This window comes from Lissotriton helveticus, chromosome 3_1 (genome assembly GCF_964261635.1).
Source record: "Lissotriton helveticus chromosome 3_1, aLisHel1.1, whole genome shotgun sequence".
NCBI lineage: Eukaryota > Metazoa > Chordata > Amphibia > Caudata > Salamandridae > Lissotriton > Lissotriton helveticus.
In genome coordinates, this window is record NC_136061.1 from 358,854,259 (window position 1) to 358,878,180 (window position 23,922).

The 23,922-nt window shown below is 47.4% G+C and overlaps 1 protein-coding gene across 2 annotated transcripts in view; it reads right to left on the minus strand.

The window, feature by feature from the left end:
- Window positions 1–23,922, minus strand: part of TAOK1 (TAO kinase 1) — a 1,359,031-nt gene that overhangs the window by 856,371 nt on the left and 478,738 nt on the right. For both annotated transcript variants that reach the window (XM_078680056.1, XM_078680057.1), the window contains exon 7: window positions 8,380–8,493. In XM_078680056.1, the coding sequence (XP_078536182.1) occupies window positions 8,380–8,493 (114 nt within the window). The remainder of the gene's footprint in view (window positions 1–8,379; window positions 8,494–23,922) is intronic.

Sequence of the window (23,922 nt, forward strand, 5' to 3'; positions counted from 1 at the left end):
ACGTACCATTAAAGGGGAGGTTCAAGACCTTCTGAGCATCCAGCTTGAGACACGTAAGGCGGAGCCACGCCGAATGCCGTGAGCAGATTCCATGGGAGTGGCCATGGGCCACGAGGTCAGAAGCATCTGCTGCGGCACTAATGACCTGCTTGGCTACGAGCCCTCCCTCCTGTAGGATTTTGACGAAGTCCTGTCGGTCTTCCTTAGGAAGCTTCTCTGTGAAGCGAGTGAGGGAGTCCAAGAGGGCCCTATCGTACCTCCCAAGTAGAGCAGAGGCACTGGCCACCTTCATATATGAAGCAGAGGTGTTGCATACCTTCCTGCCAAACGAATCCATGAGTTTGCTGTCCTTTTCTGGGGGTACCGAGGATGAGGTGGAGGCCGAATGAGACTTCATGGCAGCCGCCACGATAACTGAGTCAGCAGGTGGATCCGATCTGAGGAACAAGGGGTCCTCTGCGGGAGCCTTGTACTTCTTGGCAAGTCTTGATGGAACAGAACCTACCACTGCAGGTGTGAGAAAGGTAGCCATCGCCGGTTCAATGAAGCCAGGCACCAGAGGCAGCAGAGGTCTAGGTGCTGTCCGGTGATGAAGCAAATCAAAAATTATAGAGGTGGGTACCACAGGAGTATGCAGAGAGATGTTGAGCTTCTTTGCTCCCCTGCCCAGCACATCTGTAAAAGTTGCGATGTCATCAATAGGTGAGACTTGTGAAAGAGGAGTAGAGGAGAAGGTCGGAGAATAGTCCCGGGCCATAGACCACGTAGAAGAGGACCAAGTTGGAGATCTTGTGCGTCCTCTGTTATGGGACCTTCCGCGATGATGGCTGTGCCGACCCCTGGATCTAGACCGATGTCTAGACGGAGATCTTGGCCTGGGGGAAGGTCTTGACTTGGCAGGCGTTCTTGGCCGTGTTGGAGAGCGTGATCTGACAGGATATCTTGGTCTGGATGAGGGTCGCGGCCTCCGAGGAGGAGACTTAGATGGTCTGACCGGAGTACTTGTCCTTGGAACGGACGGTGAAAATGTGCGGGAGTAATCTAAGCCCGGACTACTGCGACCGCCCGATACAGCTCCCTGAGGACGGTGAGATGACACTACGTGATCTGTCCGCAGATCTGGGAGAAGCTTCTGGAGAGATCTCCACGATATTCAACCCAGGAGATGAAGATCTGTCTCCTGATGACCTGGACCCAGGTGACAATACAACCACCGTGACCTGTTCCCTCGATGGCGAAAGCTTCAACGTCAAAGATGTTTGTGTGACCAATAGCGTCGAGCGAGGCCTTGATGCTCTCGACGTGGTGGCCACGACTGCGATCTTCGGCATCGAGTCGGTGACCTCGACGTCGATCTTCCTCGGTGTCGGGTCAACGGCGAACCTCCATGGCGTTGTGTCGACGACTACCTTCGACGTCGTGTAGACGACGGCCTTCTTAGACTTCGTGTCGACGGCGACCCTTCCTTGACCTTCTCGACGTCGAATGGTGGGATCTTGAAGACCCTCTCGACAGCGGCACGCCAGCCGGCGGCAATGTGGAAGCAGTCATAACTCTCGACGTTGACCCCCTCGAGGAGAGTGTCTCGGTGTCGACGGAAGCCTCGATGCCAGCAGCCACAGACTTCGAGCCCGAAGTGTGGCGTCTCGACGCCGACTTACTTGGCTGCGGCAGAGACTCTCGACGTCGCAATGGTGAACTTCGTCCTCCCTTTCTCTTTCTGGCGGAAGGAGATGCAGAACGTTGCCGTTTTTGGCCTTGCTTGCTTGAAGAAGACGTCCTGGGGCCTCCATGGCCACCCACCTGATGACTTTTGTCTTTCTCCAACATGGCATGAAGTCTGATACGTTCTCTGTCACAAAGAGTCCGCCTAGAGAACTTCTGACAGTGGTGGCACTGGTCAGGGTCGTGTGCAGATGGAAGGCACACGATGCACACTGAGTATGGGTCAGCCAGTGCCATCTTCTTGTCACAAGAAGGACACTTCCGGAAAAAAGCAGGCATCCTGACAGAAAATGTTAGTGGAACACCACAAAAACCGAAGCAGAAGCCTTAATAAACCAGAAGATGTCAAATCTTCTGAGAAAATTCACTCAAAAACAATTTCAGTCAAAAACTGAAGAGCTCAAGCTCCAGGATCCTCACTGAAGGAGCCGGAAAAAAGAACTGACCCAACTGCCACCTGTGGTGCATCATGGGAGCAGGGGGTCGCCTTCAGGTCTTAAAGGCACGGTACCCCTACTCTAATGCCTTAAAGGCAAGGTGTCAGTCTTTCTTTGTTTCTTTATACTCTACTGCAGCCTACTGGCAAATGCCTGCAATTACAGGTTTTCCTATGGCAGTGAAGCATTGTTGTATGCAAATGTTTACTGCTCTCTTTCTTCCTTAGGGGTTGGGAGAGTACTACTGTGTGTATGCTAATTCATGTAATTTTGCGGCAGTTTTGCCAGTTTGGAAATGTTCTAGGCTGCAAATATGTTTTCACATATATATACATATATATTTATATGTATTTTCTATATGCTCCAGGATCCCGCACATAGGCGGGGATTATTCATAGATTATGACTACTGATGAGTATCCCCTGGATGAGAACTTCTCCTTCCGGAGGAAGCCGTTGACGCTCCGGAGGTCCAAGATAGGGCGTAGGCCTCCTTTGCCCTCCTTGGGAACCAGAAAGTAGTGGGAGTAGCAACCGCGTCCTACTTCTGGCCCAGGAACGCGCTTGATGGCCCCCTTGGCCATGAGGGCCATAACTTCCTCCTGCAGAAGTTGCAAATGATCCCCCGACATGCGGTGGCATGGCTGGAGGGGTCATCTCGAAGGGGAGGGAGTAGCCCCTTCGGACGATTTGCAGCACCCACCTGTCCAATGTGATGGTACGCCAGTGGAGGAGGTGATGGCGAACCCTGCCCCCCCACTGGCATCGAATGGGCCTGAAAGCTCGGACTAGGAGGATTTTGAGGCAGGTGCTGCGGGGCGGATGTGGACTAACCTTGCCATTGTCCTCCGGCACCGCCACGGCGGTTACCACGTTCGAGACAGTGTTGAGATTGGTTCTGCGGTCTGTGGCTAGCTAGACGTGTGGGAGCGCCCCTTCCTTGGCCACGAAAGGGGCGAAAAGCAGAAGTTTGCTGGCGTTGGCCGAGGCCCAAGGTCTTGGCCGTAGCCCTGGAGTCCTTGAAACGCTCCATTCACTGTCCGCCTTGTCGCCAAAGAGGCGACGGCCATCAAAAGGCATGTCCATAAGGGTGGCCTGGACATCCCCCGAAAAGTTGGCGGACCTCAGCCAGGCGTGGCGGCGAACCGCCACTGTCGTTGCAATCGCCCTACCCAGCGAGTCTGTGGTATCAAGTCCACACCGTATCGAATAGCGTCCTGCATCCCCCCCTTCCACTAGGGCTTGGGTAAGCCTTGCCTGGACCTCCACCAGGCACTGCGGCAGCACTTCCGCAAACGTATCGCAGAGAGAGTGGGTGTAACGGGCCAAAAGACAGGAGGTGTTGACAGACCGCAACCCCAAACTCAGGGAGGAGAACAGTTTCTTCCCAAACTGATCGTACCTTTTGGATTCCGGTTGGCAATGTGGTCTGGGATGTAGAGGCCTGGATCACCAGGCTCTCGGGGGAGGGGTGAACGGACAGGAAGCTGGGGTCGCCGGGAGCCGGGCGGTGGCGTCGGGCCACGTTCCTATCTACAGGAAGGCCCGTAGAGGGCTTGGACCCTGTGCCAACCAGACCGTCAGTGAGGGCTTTGTTCAATGGCAGTGGAGGCTCCGAGGAGCTTGCCTGCAGTTTGAGCACCTCAGTGAGGAGGTTAGTTCTCACGGCCATGACAGGGAGCTCAAGAGTCAAGGCCTTGGATTCCCTAGTCAACACCACGCTGTAGGCAGCCCCCTCCTCCGTAGCCACGGTAGGAGGGGAGACAAATCCAGTGTCTTGCGAAGTGTCCAGACCACTTCCCCAGCTCGTCTGCCCAGTCTTGGCTCAACTGGCACTGCAGTGCCTGAGGGTCCTCAGACCCCTCCCAGTCCACCTCGTCATCCATCTACTGATAGTCAGGGAAAAATGATGGAGCCGGGTAGTCGGTGAATGGCTCACCGATCGGCGTCGAAGACAGCGCCGGGTGCTGCCGGTCCGACGCCGGACCGGGGCTGGAACCGGGGACGTCGTTGTCCGGGGACAGCGTCATGGGCGGCGCCATAGGGGACGGCGCCAGCGGAGGGGTCGTAAGGTCGACTGACACGTCCCAGATCCAGGCCTGGAGTCGTCCACTGCACCGGGGCCAAAGCACCCAAACGGGGCCGCAGCCGCAGGTTTGCTGGGGCTCTCAGACGGACACGACGTGGGGCCCGAAGGCGCCTCGACAGGGTCCGACGGAGGAAAGTGAGTCCTCATGGCCACGAGGAAGTCGCGAATCTCCTCCGGCGTCGCGCGCAGCCCAGGGACCGGCGGGTGTGGAGCTGGACGCGGCGCTTACAGCTCCGGGAGAGCCGCGTGGGCAGTGTCGCCCGAACCCCCGGCTGCGTCGCGCGAGCGTCGGGGGGGGGGGGGGGGAGTCGGAAGAGCAATGACGCTTCTACGACTTCTTTTTCGAGTCCCTCGACTTACCTGAGGACTTGGAGCCCGACAAGTGGTGGTGACTCGTCGAGCAGCAATGACTGCAGCCCCGCGACCGGTCCCTTGACCTCCTCCTGGACCGGGACCTCGAGCGCCATAGCCTTCCAGGTCAAGGCCCGGCAGTCGGGGCACGAATTGTCATCGTGGTCAGCCTGAGAAAGTAAAGACACCGACGGTGGGGGTCGGTCACCGACATCCAAGCGGTGACAATCCTCGCAAGGTTTAAACCCCGGCATCCCTACCGGCACCGCGAGTCGAAGATCGACTTGAGAAGTGACCCAAAATTGATCAAAAAGTTAGTCAAAAAATGACTAAGAGTACTGCTCTTCCCGGATCTGCGCTTGCTGGCTCGGAAAAAAGAAGAACTGCCGTCAGGGCGCGAGGGTGGCGTCTAAGTGCTCTGACGACGTCATCCCGGCGATCACGACAACAGATGCGGAGGCGCAGATGACATCTACCGACGCACAGGGCTACCGCTACGCAAAACTTTCCGGATCCATTCTGACGCCTGGGGATATTCTAAGGTAAGGAATCTAACACTAACCTGTTTCTTTCAGATACTGTATTTATATAGGGCTTACTCTGACAAGGCGTTAAATTGCTTTTCGGCTAGTAGCATTGTTACTCTGGAACACAAAAGAATTAGTGGTGGATTAGTATAAGGAAATAGGAGCATAGCTTTAGTATAGAGAGGTACAAGTTAATTTGAGCAGAAGACATGAGTCTGTTTGTTGGATTGAATAGAGTAATGGAAGGATAGACGAGGGAAGAAAAACAGAAGTGATAATTGGGAGATCACAGTAGTAAGCTGAGGTCTATGATGAGTATAGTATTAGTAGAAATGTTTTGTGATGAGAGAGTGAAGATAGAGGATACATTGATAGAGGTGTAGAGTGATGGTAGGACAGAGTAAAGATTTCAAGGGTATTTTTGTATTTTTATGTTTTATTTTTGTGGAGTAATGAGAGGAAATATTGATGTAGTAGTCTTCTGTGAATGATTTGTATGTGCAGTACTGCTGGTGAGTGGTATTTGAATAGTACAGGGGTGATGATGTGTTTTGGAGAAGAGTGTGGGAGTATGAAGGGATGGACAAGAGTTATTTAGTGAGTGTTTGTGTTAGATTTGATCACTGGAATAGGTAATGTGTAAGGATTGTATTGTAGTGTGTAATTGGTCAAAAGAAGAGGCGGGTGTTGGCAGATGGTGTGATGGAAGTCTAAGTATAGGTTTTTTTCAGGATAAAAGAGGATCTGTTAGGAGCAATTAGAGGATAGAGCTGGGGTTTTGTTTGAACCTGGAATGTGTATCTGGATGCATTTAAATTATGTATAATGTGGCTTTGTGTTGTTTTGATGATGTGTTAGTGGTATAGGACAGTTGTGTTTTATGTGAGAATGCAGGTGTCCTAGTGTTGTAGATGGAGTAGAATAGTGTGTAGGTGTGGTTTGGGGATTTTGTAGTGGTTCAATACACACTGAAAGCTGTATGAGGTTTGTTTGTGGTGCATGAGTAGAATGCCTTTGCTGGTATTGTGTTTGGATGTTCGATATAGAGGAGAGAATGGAAGATGTATTTCAGTGATGAACACTGTCCATATCTTTTTTCTGTGTATTCCACATCTATTGAATAAGGTGTTCCAGGCTTCGCGCAGGCAGCACAGAATTATTCAAGGTTTGTGACTATCAATGAAGATTCTAAGATGCAGAAAAAAAGTAAATACAGGAGTCTATCCATGCTCGTACGCATTGGCAACTAAGGGAAGAGTAACTAAACCTTGTGCCTCGAAAGACTTCTTCTGAGAAAAACAACTTGCAAACATCCAAGCCTAACACTAGATAGCAGGAGTATGGACAGCATAAGTATCTACGCAACACATGCTACAAACATTTATTTTTGTGTCTTTCCTATACCTAAGGCCAACAGATGAAGTTGAATTGTCCATCTTCAAAAGTGTTCATGGCGGATTAATCTGATTTTGGGAAACAGATCTAGCATTACTTTTCAAATTAAACCTTTTTCTGATGTGCCTTTTGAAGACTGAATAAGCAATAGCAAACCCAACAGTTCTTGTGTTTGAGACTTACTGGCTCTGACACTGCCTGTTGTTCAATTTCTACAGCACTTGCAAAAATGATGTTGTACAGCATTGGCAAAAATGCTGATGCTGTACAGTATGAACAAAAGGAAAAAAAGGTGCAACAGCTTTCATATCTACTTGCAAAAAACCAAAAAAAACAGTAAAGATCAGAAAAAAAGACAACAAAGACAATATCCCATGTTTTTCAGTAGAAAACCATATAAATCTGCAGACGCTTCAAGAATAGAGGACAGACTATGCAGGACATCTTCATACTGTAACCTTGTCTGCTGACAGCACACAAGGAAAACAGGCCATGAAGTCACGTCAAACCCACTGCCACCTTTTATAAACCAAGAACACAACTAGTATAAACACAACACATTCTTAGCCTGAACACAGACTAGGAAACCATGTGATGCCATACCCAACAAAGCCTGTAGAGCATAAACAAAGACAAGGTCTACAATATCACATAAGTCTGGTTGCAAGCAAAGGAATCGGGGTGGATCTGGAATGGACAGAGCCTTTGCTGTAACGCCCTGCTGCATGAGCACTACAGCTCATCCAAAAAGAGAATCAGCTGCCGATAGCACAGCTGCAGCGCCCCAGATCACGGACCACAAACAAAACTCCTTTGTCCCTGGATCAGGTAAAAAGGATCCGCAGGCCTCGGTGCCCCCATACTTTAGTGCAAGCATGGTGAACGGGCAGAGGGGGGATACAGCTGCTCAACTACCCTGAAAACCTACCGGAGTCAAGAAAAAGTCCAACACATAATGCAGATCGTAGGAGCACAGTGGCTTTGAGCATGGGATCTTGAGGTGAGAGCACGGTAGGAACAGGGCCCTCCTCTCAAGCAACATGGAGTGCAGGTGGTAGGAAGAGGGAAGGACACAAACATATAGCAGATGGGGAGAAGAACACAGACAAGAGAAAACAAAACAGACAGGGGGCGAAGCACAGGGGCAAGAAAGCATGGGCGAAGCACAAGGATGAGAGAAAGCACAGGAGTATAAGCCAGAGATGAGAGCAAAAGGTGCGGTCAGGGAAGCATACAAGGAAGACAGCGGGAAACCACATGCACTCTCAAAGGGTGCTTAAGTAAAAAGAAAAGAGTAGCTCCTTAAAAGTAAGGAGTGGAAGGACAAAAGTTAAAAGGGTATGCTTCAGGGGAGGGACAGGCGCAAAATGAGAAACGTCAGTGATCCAGTAAGAAGCAAGCAAATAAGTGACAATAAAGCCAACCAATGGGTGAGCTTTAAACCCCACTAAATCCTGAAATGGTGACAATAGGTCACATCGTAGGCTTGTCCTAAAAATGATTTCTGCATTATAGGCATGAAAAACAGACATGCCTTTCAAGAAGAAGGGTGAGAGTCATTAGGTTCTAAAGCAGCAGAGGGTTTAAGCAGTACACACATTACTGACTTTTTGACAAATCTGTGGATACAACATAAAATAGAAAAGGGTCTTGTTCATAACGTAATACAATAAATAAGAGTATTGATATAGGTGGCATTCAAACCAAATGCTCCTGAATTTTACAAAAACTGCTAACTCAATTAATTTGTCAAGATAAAGTAGAGACCTTGGGTAATTTGAAACAACCAAAATTGGTAGAGCTGTGAACATCTACAAGCATGTGAAGAAAGTGTATTACTCAGAAAGCTTTCCTACCAATATGGTGTCCCCACAAAGGAATTGGCAGGAGATGCTATTGATGCTGATCCAAAGTCTGCAAGTTTCACCTGACCAGGCTCCGTTAAGAGGATGTTTCCAGCTTTAATATCTCTGGACAGAAAAAGAAAGAGAAATCATTTGTACAAGTCTAGTTGACATAAGTTCCACTAAAAACAGCCATCACTGCACAAGAACAGATGTCAATGCCTGGGATAAAGTCTTTCCAGTCATACTGTAGCACTTGACCATTTCTATTATTCTATTATAGTTCAGGACATTGCTACGATGCCTGTGTGCGTGTTTTTATGTGAATTACAAGTAACTCCAGCAAAATGTATTCCTTAAAAGTATCAAAGGCAATCAACAGAGTTAAGTATTCAGCAAGGCTTTGTCCACAATAGTAGCCTATCAGTTTCAGTACTGAAACACAGTCTTCCCAAGGATTATTTTCCAAAGGTGAACTGGATGCATTGGTTACACATTTCTCTGCAACTTTTGGAAGGGAAAGGGAGGTTTGAGACAGGGCAAAAATGGTTTCGAATCTGAGCATGATGTGGCTTTTTTCAATTGATGTTTGACTTTAAAGGTTTTGAGACAGCCTGGCAACATCCCATAGGCTAGCCTAACACAAAGCATATTGGTGTCTTGCTATTTCTGCATGTGTAGCTGGGATGCCTCCAAAGAAGTGGTTACACCATATAGATTAGTGATAGTATTGATTAATTTCTCCTGGGATGTCTCATTAAATTTCAGCCAATTTGAGGAGAATTTTTGTATGTGTCAGGAAAGGGTGGAATTGAAATGTAAAATGTGTCAAGTTTCCACAGAAAAATATGAAAATTCATCTTTTTTTCCAGATCAGAAACAATAAGCGATGGGGGAGTACTGGATGTTTGTGTAAATCTGAAACAGTTGTTTGGATTGTTCTTCGTTTGAGTTTTAATAAAAGCGTATTTAGATTAAAAAATATTTTGTATGTAGTATTTGAACATTAGGTTAGTAACCCTGGTGGCATGTAGTTTACCGACTGGTTCTGTCAAGGCTTTGTTGTAAAGTTTTACAGCATCAGCAAGATGCAGTGCAGCAAGGGCAAATATAAAAAAAATTTAAAAAGTGGACTGTTGAAGGCACCATTTTTTTAATTTACCTATCCAAGATGGACTGGTAAATAAAAAGTTATAAAGCAGTTTTCTTTTTTCAAGGGGAAGGAGACGCTTTACAAACTCATCACAGATGATGGACATTGACGCATAAGAAGAGGCAGCAGCCACAAAAACAACTGCTCACCAGAACTGTGTGAAAGAGGTCCACTAGGAAGATTAGCAACTTCTGCAATGGCCAATTTTCACGAAAGTGGGAGACCTCAAATCCACTCCTCCCTTTCTGCTACAGCCACAGTACGCTGCACTTCGTGGCACAATGCCTGTACGGTGAGAATTTTTAAATAATGTATGGCACGCTTTTAGCGGCCACCTTCTATATCAACAAAATGTATGATCAATAAAAGGTATACACACAGTGTGCCTCTTTAAAAAGGTGGTACACCTATGTCCTGCAAAGTTATATGGTATCACACCTTTAGGAAGACCTCGATTGAACATTGTCCTGTACTTCAGGTCGAAACGTGCCGGCTGTAGGAAGCTGGATTTCTGTTGCAGTAACCCCGTCCCCCCCTCCCACATACACACACACTTTTTGCCAGATTTCTGATGCACCATGACTTAATGTGCCTTGGGTCCGTGCAAATCAGGTTCCCAGTGCCTGTGTTCCTTCCCAAAACTGTATCATTGTACCCCCAATTGGCACCTCTCTGGCCACATGTAAGCCCCTTGTAACAGGTACCATGGGTGCCAAGGGCACTGTGACAAGGGAAGGCCTCTACGGGCTGCAGCACATATTGTGCCACCCTTAGAGGTCCTGTATCTTAACATACACACACACTTCCATTGCGAGTTGCGTGTTTTGGTGTAGAGAAAAGAGAATAGTCCACATGGCACATGTACCTGTGTGCCATGCCTGCAACCCACTGCCTAGAATAAAGTTAAGACACCCCTCTGGCTGGGTGCACTCTACCACTGGTGAGGGTACAATGTATGAGTTACTTACCTTCGGTAATGATGTATCTGGTAGAGATGGTGTCTAGCAGCAGATTCCCCAACTTAGAATATCCCCAGGCATCAGACTGGATCCAGATTTTTTTTGCAGCAGCAGCAGCAGCAGCAGCAGCACCTCTGCGTGCCAGGGGACAACGCCACACGACCCCGCCTTACACGTCGTCCATGTACGTGACTTCAGCAAGGTCATGTAATTCCCACCCGACGCGCAGAAACTTTTTGCGGCACAACGTGGAGCCACCAACAAAAACTGTGAAAGTATGGGAACAGTGTGCAAGGAATGAAAATTAGAGATAAAGAAAGAGGATGGTGCAACCATCGTAAAAGACAGAATTAGACACTGCCTACATATAAGTGAAAAAGCAGTGAAAAACAGCCCCGCAAGCGGAGAGAAGTGCAACAAAGGAAGAATATCTCAACAGACAGAAGTAGACTGTTGTTACCATGTACAACTGTGCCGTCCAGGAAGAACGGAGCACAGGAAGAAAGGTCCATTGTAGGAAGGTATTAAAAGACTGGCACTTCTCCTATAGTAAAGGAAGTCTGAAACAGAGCTCAACAGATCCCCAAAGAAGACTACTATGGAGGAGACCAGAACACTGAGTCAATAGAGAAGGCGGGAAGGAGGGAAGGCAGCAGGAGAAGAAAAGAAAAAGACGACTCCTCTCCTGATGAAGGTGAATCAAAAGGCACCATTTTAACAGAAAAGAAGCCCCTTGGAGGGCGTCAAAAGCAATTCTCAAAGGGGCGCGACAACGTGAGTACCTGTGAGAGAAACTAGAATTGGCATAGCCAATAGGTCACGCCTTTGGGACCTTATAAGTGTTTAGCCATGCAATAATTGATGTTGATGCAACAAGTATTTTGTGCTGCATAACTAAATACTTATAAGGCTCCAAAAGCGAGACCTATTGGCTATGTAAATGACCATGTTTATTTTTGTTTGGAGTGGAGTGATTATTGTCCTTAACGCTACCAAGATCGTGTTTAAGATGTTTACGAAGGTTATTGGAAAGCGTGTGAAAGCACATACACCGGATGTTAAATGAACAAAAGGAGTAAGCAAGTGAGTGTTAATTGAACAGGCAGAATGTTACATCACTGCTCACAGAGACTGATAAGAAGTGTGAATAAGGACACTTAATAAAAACAGGTATCCAGTGAACACTAATTAAAGTGTGCTAAAACAAACATAATAGTCAAAGCGTGTAAGTAGCTATGTTTAAGTAAGGAAAATATTAGGATGTGTAAATCCTATTCAGCCGACCATTGTGACTAAAGGGAAAATAATGAAGTGCTGTGTATTTATGCACACTAATGTTCTGAAGGTATGCCCTTGATAACCGTCATGTCAAGGTTTAAATGTTCAAATCGCTGCCTCATTAATCTAGGATTGCTACCACAGACCTAACATTACATCCCTGAGTGCCGAATGTTATACATTACTGTGCCAGAGTTCAGCAAGAAACGAGATGTTATTAAAAAGGAAAATGCTACTTACCAGTATGCATCTGTTCTTGGCATGTAGAGTTGCAGAGTTGTACACTTACCATTAGATCGCCACCTGGTGTTGAGCTCGGATGATTGCATGTTGTTGTCGTCTTGAAAGAAGTCTTTGTAGTCACGAGATAGGTGACTCCTCCCTTGGACAATAGTGTGCATGGGCATCGGCTCCATCCTTAGATTGTTTATCGCCATGATGGGAAATGATGGGAGTTAGTGGAAAGATAGAAAAAGGATGTCCATGCGTGCATATCTAATTAAGATAAAAAACTGGTACAGATACAGGTCCCAGGGAGGCGGGAGGGCGTGTACAACTCTGCAGCTCTAGATGCCAAGAACAGATGCATACTGGTAAGTAGCATTTTCCGTTCGAGGTGTATGAGCTGCAGAATGTACACTTAGCATCGATTGTGCAGCAGTGTCTCCCCTAGCGGTGGTCATCTGTATCAGTTGCAGTAGTTTGAAACAGAGTTTTGAGGACAGCTTGGCCTACTGCAGCTTGCTGTTTAGCCTGCACATCAACACAATAGTGTTTAGTGAAGGTGTGTGTTGTAGACCATGTCGCTGCTTTGCAGATGTCTTCTAGGGGAATGTTCCCTAAGAAAGCCATGGAGGCTCCTAGTTTGCGTGTAGAGTGCGCTCTAGAAGGAACTGTTAAAGTGCGTTTTGCTTTTTGGTAGCATATTTGTATACATTTAACAATCCACCTTGCAATTCCGGATTTCGAAATGGGGTTACCTTTATGTGGTGGAGAGAAAGCTACAAATAGTTGTTTTGTCTTTCGAAATGATTTTGTTCTATTAATGTAATATAGAAGGGCTCTTTTGACATCTAGTGTGTGTAGAGCTCTCTCTGCTACCGAATCGGCATTTTGAAAAAACACAGGTAATTCTACCGATTGGTTTATATGAAAAGGAGTAATTACTTTAAGAAGGAATTTAGGATTAGTTCTTAGAACCACTTTGTTACGGTGTAATTGTAAGAATGGTTCTTGTATAGTAAAAGCTTGAATTTCACTAACTCTTCTAAGAGAGGTAATAGCAATGAGGAAGGATGTTTTCCATGTGAGAAATTGTAATTCACATCTGTGTAAAGGCTCAAATGGGGGTCCCATGAGCCTAGTAAGAACAATGTTTAGGTTCCACACTGGAGACGGTGGTAACCTAGGAGGAATAATTCTTTTTAATCCTTCCATGAAAGCTTTAATTGCTGGTACCGTGAACAATGACATATGTTGTCTGTTTTGGAGGTATGCTGCAATGGCTGCAAGGTGTAATCGTATAGCTGAATAAGCCGGATTACACCTTTGTAAATGAAGCAGGTAACAGATAATATTTTGGATGGAAGCATCCAATGGATCAATTCTATTATTATTACAGCAAATGGCAAATCTCTTCCATTTAGCTGCATAGCAAGCTCTAGTTGTAGGTCTTCTGGCTTCTTTAATAATATGCATAAAGTCTGGTGGTAGGTTAAGATATCCAAACTCTAAGACTTCAGGAGCCAGATCGCTAGATTCAGTTGGTTTGGATCTGGATGTCTGATGTCTCCATGGTTCTGCGTTAGCATTGATGGTGTTAGAGACAGCTTTTCGTGTTGAACTAGAGAAAGTTCACACAGCGTGGTTAACCACGGTTGACGTGCCCAAGTGGGAGCTAATAGTATCATCTTGAGAGACTGTTGTCTGAGCTTGCGTACTACAAGTGGTATTAGTGGGATCGGCGGAAAAGCATATCCAAATCTGCCTGACCAATTCATCCATATCGCATTGCCCTTGGACAACGGGTGTGGCAACCTGGCGGCAAAGGCTGGGCATTTTGAGTTTTCGATTGTGGCAAACAGGTCTATGTCTGGATGACCCCATTTGTGAAGGAATGGTTGAAGAACTTGTGGATGTAGTTCCCATTCGTGAATTTGTTGTGTCTGTTGACTTAACAGACCTGCTATCTGATTGTGAACTCCTGGAAGGTGTTGTGCTAGCAGATGTATGTTTTGTGGAATGGCCCACCTCCAAATATTTTGTGCAAGATGAGACAGTTGCAGGGAATGTGTGCCTCCTTGTTTTTGTATGTAGTACATGGCTGTCATGTTGTCCGTCCGGATTAAGACAGCTTTGTTTTGTATGCGTCCTTGAAAGGACTTTAGTGCCAGGAAAATTGCTACCAATTCTAGGTGATTGATGTGAAGCACCTTTTGTTGAGTAGTCCACCTTCCCTGAGTTGTGTGGTGGAGCAGATGTGCTTCCCATCATGTTAGGGATACGTCTGTTGTCAATACTATCTGTGGAACTGGCTCTAGGAACGGCATCCCTTTGGATAGATTTCTGGTGTTCCACCATTGCAGGGAACGATGTGTGCGGCTGACCACCAACACCAGGTCTGTTAGTTGTCCCTGAGCCTGGTCCCACTGTTGTGCTAGACATTCTTGTAGTGGACGCATCTGCAGTCTTGCATATGGCACAATAAAAATGCAAGATGCCCTCATGCCTATTAGTCTCATGAACACTCTGGCTGCGAGAGAGTGTTGGTGTTGAAATTTTGTGACTAAGGTTTGAATGCTCTGTATCCTTGCTGGACTGGGATATGCTAGAGCTGTAGACGTGTTTATTGTAGCCCCTAGGTATTGATGTACATGAGAGGGCTGTAGATGCGACTTTGTGTAGTTGATTGTGAATACCAAGTCGTGCAGTGTTTGAATGGTCTGCGTCGTGTGTTGGACACACTGTTTGAATGACCTGGCTTTTATGAGCCTATCGTCTAGATATGGGAAGACATGGATGTGTTGTCTTCTGAGATGTGCTGCTACTACTGCTATGCACTCTGTGAACACTCTTGGTGCAGTTGTGACCCAGAATGGAAGGACTTTGAACGGATAGTGTTGTCCTTCCAGTACAAACCTGAGATACTACCTGTGAGAAGGATGTATAGGAATGTGGAAGTAGGCATCCTCTAGATCTAGTGTTGTAAGGAAATCGTCTTGTTGCAGCAATGGGAGCACTTATTGCAAAGTGATCATATGAAAATGATCTGAGTGTATATATTGATTGAGGGGCCTGAGGTCGAGAATTTGTCTTAGTGTCCCGTCCTTTTTGGGTATTAGAAAGTACAGCGAGTAAACCCCTGTTCCTTGATGTTGTAAAGGGACTATTTCTATTGCGTTCTTTTGAAGAAGTGATAGTACTTCTTGTTTGAGCAAAGTGAGATGTTCAGTGGACATTGGACGCTGTCTGGGTGGTACGTGTGGAGGGGTAGCTGTAAGTAGGAGGCAATAACCATACTGGATAATCTGTCTTACCCACTTGTCTGTTATAGCGTTCCAGACAGGTAGGAACTGTGTTAGTCTGCCCCCCACAGGAGTGGACTGCTGTTGGGGGAGCAGAGGCAAGTCACTTGTTTGTGGTGGAAGAGGTTCGATTGCAAGTCTATTGACACCTTCCAGTCTTCTTCCATCAGCACTTTAAGAACCTGCACAAGGGTGAGCATCTTGAACTTCTCCTGCTTCAGAAAAAGGTTCAAGATTCCTGAGATCCAGGATTGGACGAAGTCTGCCATCCTTCTTGGGGGATCAGGGAGTAGCATCCCTGACCCCTTTCCTGCTCTCGAACCACCTCTATCGCACCTTTTTTCAGTAGTGTTAGGACTTCCTCTTGCAAGAGAAGCAGGTGGTCCTCCGAGCAAAAACCTGGCAAGGAGGATAATTCGGAGGGAACTCCCGGAAGGGAAGTGCATACCCATTCTCCACAAGATTGAGAACCCAAAGGTCCGTTGTGACCTATTCCCAATCCCGTAGAAAATAGGTAAGCTGACCCCCTACAGGACCCGCATGATCCGGAATGGCGGATCTAGGGCTGCTTTGTTGATGATGGAGGGGGGTGGGAAGAGGAAGAGAAGGAAGAGGAGACTTGGCGTCTGAGGACGAGCTCTTTGCTTGCCCCTGTAGAATTTATACAGCAGATTTTGCTGTTGCTGCTGCTGTTGAGTTTGCTGTTGCTGCTGCTGTTGAGTTTGATGATAGGGTCGAAAGGAGGAACGTCCAACACCCCTATATCTTTTACTCGCAGTGCCCCTGGTCTGCAACCCCAAAGATCTGGCAGTAGCCCTACTGTCCTTAAATCTTTCTAAAGCTGCATCAGCCTTTTTGCCAAAAAGAGCAGAACCATCAAAGGGCAAATCCAATAAGGCTGCTTGAACGTCTGCAGAAAGGTCAGATGACTTTAAACAGGCTGCTCTTCTTGAGGCAATAGAAGTCCCCATAACCCTAGCTACTGAGTCAGCAGTGTCAAGTCCGCTTTGTATAACTTGACTTGTAGCAGCTTGTGTGTCAGCTAACACCTCCGGAATCTTAGGAGCCAACTGCTTTACCGAGTCCATTAATGCATGTATGTATTTCCCCAAAAGGCATGTGGCATTAGTTGACTTAAGAGCCATACTCGCAGATGAGAATATTTTCTTAGACTCCTTGTCTCCAGGCACTTGAGGGAAAGCACCAACAGACTTCTTTGAACAGGCTGCCTGTATCCCCAAACTTTCCGGCAAAGGGTGTAATGATAAAAAATCTGTGTTACCAGGCGCCACTCTATACCTCCTCGCAAGCCCCTTAGCAACTGCAGGAACTGTGAGAGGCCTGTTCCAAACCTCCAATATAGGTTCTGTCAAAGCCTCATTAAAAGGAAGTAATGGTTCCACAACAGAAGATGGGGAATGGAGGACTTCTGTCAAAAGATTAGATTTGAATTCAGCAGTATGCAGGCTTAAATTCAAAAGATCTGCAGCCTTCTTGATGTTCACATGGTACGGTGCAACGTCTTTTGAAGGGGCATCTGAAACAGAAGATAGCTCCCAATCATGCGAAAGCTCCAAACCGCTAGCCACCCTTAAGTCATCAAAATAATCCTCTTGAAGCTCACCTTCTTCGACTTCAGCTTCAGCCTCTCTATACTTCCACTCTTCAAAAAGGCGGTGAGCTTCACGCCTCGATCTCTCCTTCAAGAGCGGCGTCGTCGGATCCGCGATCGACTCAGACAGAGCCGGCGTCGAGATCCGATCTGGGAGCACAGGCCAATATTCTCGAGGTCGGACCGGCGCCGGTGACGACGGTATCGGCATCGAAGACCTCGGCGGCGCAGAGAAATGCCAAGGCGGAGTCGGCATAAATGGAGCTGGAGCATATAAAAGGGGAACTCCCAGATTATATGCCAGTGGACCCATGGGACCTGACTGTACACCAGAGGGGTACAAAGCTCTTGAGTAGACGTCATACATGCGTTCAAAAACTGTGTAGGGTCTTGACCTGGAGCTGGAAAGGGCGGGTAAAGACCCACAGGATGCTCACGTGGAGGCTCCAGATTCGCCTCCTCTTCTACAGGTGGATGAACCGGAGTCATCGAACCCTCTGGTAAAGGAGCCTCTTCTTCCTCTCGAGCCGGAGACGGCGCCGGAGAGGGATTCGATACCGGAGCCGGGGAATGCTCAGACGACTTCAAGGGCGTGGCCTCACCATCCGGATTCAGAATCTCTGGTGAAGGAGATAATTCATCTTTTCTATGTCTCCTCCTAGGCGACTTTGGTCTCAAATCCAAGTCTTTTCCAGAATGATGACGAGATCCATGTCTTCTTATGTTTCTTTTTTGCTGATCTAGAAGCATGTCCCGATGACGACTTCAAAGGAGGCGCCGTGCGGGATCTCGAACTCTACTTCGACCTCGTCCGCCTCGACTGCGAAGTCTTGTTTTCCTTTTTACCTTTTAATTTGGCCACCAGAAGTTTCGCCTATCTCTCACAAAGGGCTTTCGGGTTCATCTTCTTGCAGGAAGAACACCCCTGCACATCATGGTCCGAACTCAGGCACCAAATACAGTCTTCGTGCGGGTCCGTAATCGACATCTTTCCGCACTCCCCACATGGCTTGAAGCCGGTCTTCTTTGTAGACATCTTCAACAAGAGACAAAGAAGCAAGAACACACCAGACAGATAACAAGAGTAACTCAAGTTACCAACAGCTACAGAGGTTCCCTCGAAAACCGGTAGCGTCGACGACGCGGAAAAAAGGGAAATGATGTCATCACGCCAACGTGGGCCTTTTATGGAGTCGGTGACGTCAGCCGAGCCGCGCGCGATACCGTGCTACTTTGATGTCGTCTACGTCGGGGCGAAGCTACTTAAAGAATTTCCGAATGTTGCTGACGCAAGGGGAAATATTCACAAGGTGAGGAATCGACTGGCAGATGTATCATCAGAAAGCTATCATTGTGACTGTTCTCACTGTCAGAGCTTGAGTATTCTGGTAAAGGTGAACCTGTCACAGGACTGCTTGAACCCATATTGCAGGTGGGTTAGCCAATTCAGTGGCTGTGTCATGGTCAGCTCCCCAATAGGTTTTCTTTTTTGTCTAGGATGGCAAATGGTTTGCCCAACTTACTGTGAATCCTCGCTTGTGTAACAGTGATACCACATTCGTGAGATATTGTAGGCACTGGTGAAAAGGGTTTGCAAATACTAATCAATTGTCCAGGTACTGCTAGAAACTGTATTGTGTGTCTCCTTAGCAGTACAGCCACTACTGCCAGCAATTTCATCAACACTCTTGGTGAGGATATGAGGCTGAATCGCAGTACCTTGAACTGGTAATGTTCATCCTGCATCATAAATTCTAGATACCACCTGTGTGAAATGTGTATGGGAATGTAGAATCAGGGGTCCTTGAAGTCTACTGTTGCCAGGTGGTGTAAGAATCTGGCTCTATATATACTGCATCAAAGTGAGGTACAATGTATATAGAGTCCAAGGGTCTCCAAAGGTTTGGCAGAGGTTAAAGTTAGTTAGAACCTTACTCTCTAAAGTGGTAGTTTGGTCAAGCAGTAAGGCAGTATCAGATGACAGTGTAAACCACTTGATTTACACACTCAGCCAGCAAATGGTCTCACGCACTCAAGAACTGAACTCTAGGCCAATGGTTTTGTATAAAAAAAATATACTGTTGTTTTATTTCTAGAACCAAGCAAGCCTGGTGCAGGTAAGCATAAAAATACTTTTCAGTAGTAAATTACTTGTATGAACACAGTTCAAAATAGCAGTGTAACTTGTACTGGTTTTGGTTACAGTTTTAAGAAAGCAGTTTGCAAGGCATTGCAGGCATAGTACGTTCAATTGAATGGGCTTTTTAAGTAAGATGCAGTTAATTACTTTTCAGATTACTTTTGCTAACACAGGACTGGATCCTAGATTCAGCCCTGGAACATTTCCTGAAAACAGGTGAGTAAACGCTTTTTGGGTAAAGGTACGATTTTTAAGGAATATTATTGCATTTCAAAAGTTGACGATCAAAGTTTTTTTACATAGAATCGCCAATGTTATCCTATGGGAGGAAATTCACTTAGCAGGTAAGTTAGGTTATCATTACTTTTTCTTACTCAGTGCTGAATCCTGGATTATAATACATCAAAAGGGCAATTTCCCAAGGAACTGGGTATCATCAATAACAAAACATAATTGATCCTTGAGGGATCATTTACCTTTGAATTAATGCTTATAATGTCACAGCAGTGATCACAATTTGACACAACTCAAAAGATTTTTATCAAAACCAACTTCTTTATGTGATCGAATTAATCAATTATCACAATCAAATCATTTTACAATGAACATAGAACAATATACATAAATCATTATCATACATGGCAACACAATTAGCATCATTTAATTTCTTCTCATATGTAATATTCAATTCTTCACTTTTCATTCAATTAAATAAACATCCATTGATAAGCATGTATACAAAAGCAGTGTCGTAGCGTCAACGTTTCGGTCTCACATCCGGTTAATCAAATCCACAAGACCATCATCAGGACAAATGTTGCACCATGAATAAAAAAAGTCAAGTCTTTAGGCTAATTATTTCCGCAGCACCGGCTGTCACCTTCACATTAAATATATGATTCAGCGCTTTAATCCGCTATTCATTAAGAAGTCCGATTTAATCCATCCTTCACCCGACATCCAGACAGAGTTTCAGCACTGGGATATTTCATGAAAACAGTTGAGAAAATGTGTTTTGGTTATTCGGCCGATTTTGAAGGAATATTTGTGGTTTTCAAAAGTTGACACTTGAGAGAAAAAGTGTCAATGTTATCCTTGAGGAAAAATGAGTTATCGGTTTCAAGGTAAGTAATATGTCTTTTAAGTTAGGGATCTGGGGTTAGCGGACAGCTAGACCGAATTATTACTTTTCTGAGGCTCAGCCGGGAAAAAATTAGGAGCGTGTGTGCTATTTTTCAAAATTGTTTGTGTGAAACTTCTAAATTGTTATTTTTAATGCATTTCGTGTCTCTGTTCTGCACTGTCCTGTATTTATCTTGCACGGGGCTCGTTAATACCCGCACTGTCACCGCGAACCCTGAAGCCGAATAGGTGCTGTCCAGGGATTCACGCAGTCCTAGACGCCATATTGGGATTAGTTTGGGGTGGCGCTCTAGTTGTTCGGAGATGCACGCCCTCCAGGCTACTTAAACTGCGCTCAGACTTTGTGCGCTAGCTAGACCGAATTATTACTTTCCTGAGGCTCAGCCGGGAAAAGTTAGGAGCAAGTGTGCTATTTTTAAAATTGTTTGTGTGAAACTTCTAAATTGTTATTTTTAATACATTTCGTATCTCTGTTTTGCACTGCCCTGTATTTATCTTGCACGGGGCTCGTTAATACCCGCACTGCCACCGCGAACCCTACAGCCGAATAGGTGCTGTCCAGGGATTCACGCGGGCCTAGACGCCATAGAGGGATTAGTTTGGGGTGGCGCTCTAGTTGTTCGGAGACGCACGCCGTCCAGGCTACTTAAACTGCGCTCAGACTTCGCGCGCTAGCTAGACCGAATTATTACTTTCCTGAGGCTCAGCCGGGAAAAGTTAGGAGCGCGTGTGCTATTTTTAAAATTGTTTGTGTGAAACTTCTAAATTGTTATTTTTAATACATTTCGTATCTCTGTTCTGCACTGTCCTGTATTTACCTTGCACGGGGCTCGTTAATACCCGCACTGCCACCGCGAACCCTACAGCCGAATAGGTGCTGTCCAGGGATTCACGCGGGCCTAGACGCCATAGAGGGATTAGTTTGGGGTGGCGCTCAAGTTGTTCGGAGACGCACGCCGTCCAGGCTACTTAAACTGCGCTCAGACTTCGCGCGCTAGCTAGACCGAATTATTACTTTCCTGAGGCTCAGCCGGGAAAAGTTAGGAGCGCGTGTGCTATTTTTAAAATTGTTTGTGTGAAACTTCTAAATTGTTATTTTTAATACATTTCGTATCTCTGTTCTGCACTGTCCTGTATTTACCTTGCACGGGGCTCGTTAATACCCGCACTGCCACCGCGAACCCTACAGCCGAATAGGTGCTGTCCAGGGATTCACGCGGGCCCAGACGCCATATTGGGATTAGTTGGGGGTGGCGCTCTAGTTGTTCGGAGACGCACGCCCTCCAGGCTACTTAAACTGCGCTCAGACTTTGTGCGCTAGCTAGACCGAATTATTACTTTCCTGAGGCTCAGCCGGGAAAAGTTAGGAGCATGTGTGCTATTTTTAAAATTGTTTGTGTGAAACTTCTAAATTGTTATTTTTTTTTTTTCAGAACAAAATTTTTTTTTTTCAAGTACTGACATTGCACAGAGTATAAGGACATCGTCCCGCATCACAACGCAGGACCAATGAGCATAAGCATATAGAAAAAAGGATATGCATTCAGTACAAGCATTATTGCATTAAACACCCAACCCCCCAACTCCCTAACTCCCCTGACCCAACCCCGCCCTCCACCCAGTGTCTGCTAATCTCAAGGCATAGAAAATAATAATAGCCAGTGTGCGTACTCCCTGTCGCCCCGGGTACAGTAGTTAAAGGTCTTCCCCAGTGTCCTGGGCCATCGGTGGTTCCAGCCACAGTCCCCTGTATTCCGCCCATCTTTTCCATATCTTAAAATGTTTCCGGGGGCATCCCCTGGCCTCAAAGATCGGGCGCTCAAGTCCCATGCAAAAGTCCAATCCTCGTCTCCAAACCTCCAACAAAGGGGCCCTGGGGTCCTTCCAGGCCCTGGCTATGTCCCGCTTGGCTACAGTAAGGCCCAGGACCAGTAAGTGACGCTTGTAAATGTTGCCCCCCACCTGTTCCATAACATGAAGCAAGCCAAGCTGCGGTGTTCGGGGAAGGTCCCAGCCCAGAACCTCAGCCAAACAGTCCCAGACCCCCACCCAGTACCTGGCCAGGTTCGCACATGACCACACAGTATGGACAAACGTTCCAACCGCCCGGCCACATCTCAAGCATTCGGGGGAGGCAATCAAACCTGCTTTCCACAACCGCTCTCTGGTAAAGTAGGCCCTATGTAAGTATTTAAACTGAATAAAGCGGAGGCGCATCGCAATGGCTGCCCCCTTAGGGGCCTCCAGGGCCTCTCTCCAGTCCTCTTCCTCGAACGCACCAAGATCTCTCTCCCATGCAGTACGTAACCCATCAAGAGAGGAGGAACAGTGCGTGACCAGAGTTCGGTATATATTGGAAATCTTTTTCTCCTCTAGTTCCCCCATGAAAACCTTGGCCTCCAGGGGGCTGAACTCGGGCAGAGATTCCAAGCCCACCAGGGAGGGAGATAGTGCATGGCGTAGTTGCAAATATTTAAAGAATTGAGTTTTGGGCATGTCGTATTCCTCCCGCAACATCTGGAAAGACTTAAGGGTGGTGCCCCTCAGGACGCTGCCGAGCGTGGAGATACCGATATCATCCCAGCCCCTGAATCCCCGTAGGGACGCCAGTTCCGGGAGACGGCCGTTCTGCCACAGCGGGGTCTCCCCCGTCAATCTATTCCACCATCCCATGCGGCGCAAGGCAGCGCGCCACACCCGGAAGACCACCTGAGTGACCATGGGGAGTCGTTTCCTGATAGCTGCCGAATAAAGAATGGTGTGGACCGTATCTGGATCCATCAGGTACCGCTCCAGGGCATAAGTCGGGTCGCCCCGATCCCCATACCACCAGTCGTTGAGCACCAGCAGGTGCGCCGCCTGATAGTATGATAAAATGTCTGAGGTGGCCAGGCCCCCGCAGTACGTAGAAAGAAAGCAGGTGCGGAGAGCCACTCTCGCCACTCCCCCAGCCCAAAGGAACTGACTTAGGGCGGCGTTCACTTGGCGAAACCACTGCGGGGCAATGGGGTATGGGTGGTTCTGCAAGTGGTATAGAAGGCGCGGCAGGGCCACCATTTTAAAGATCGCCGACCGGCCATATATGTTCAGCGGCATTCTGGACCAGGTTTTTATGTCCGAACGCACCCTGTCCCACACAGGCACCACATTGCGCTCCCATGCCAAGTCTGGAACATCTGTAAGAAAGATACCCAGGTACTTGAGGCCCCCCACCGCGCTCTGCAGTGTCAAGGCCCAATCACCCGGCCCGTCCCCGCCGCCCAGAGCCCACAGCTTGGACTTCTGCACATTCAGATACAATCCCGAAACCTCCCCGAAGATTTTCATTATCTCCAGGACCCTGGGTCCGGACCTATTAAGGTCCGTGAGGAAGAACAGGACATCGTCGGCGTAGAGCGCAATGCGGTCGGAGGGGCCCATGTCCCATTCCAGTCCCCGGAGTTGCGCATCCATCCTCACCCACGCCGCCAGAGGCTCCATGGCCAGGGCGAATAGGTAGGGGGAGAGAGGGCATCCCTGCCTGGTGCCCCGTCCGATGGGGAAGGACTCGGACGCCGCTCCCGCCACCCGCACCGACGCGGTCAGGTCCGTATAGAGCAAGCTCAGGTACGAGAGGAAGACCGGCCCGAGATTGAGGCGGGACAGCAGTGCCCTAAGGTACACCCAGCTGAGCGAGTCAAAGGCTCGGTCGATATCTGCCAGGAGGAGCGCCGTTGGGATCCCGGCGGCCCGGGCTGTCTCTACCA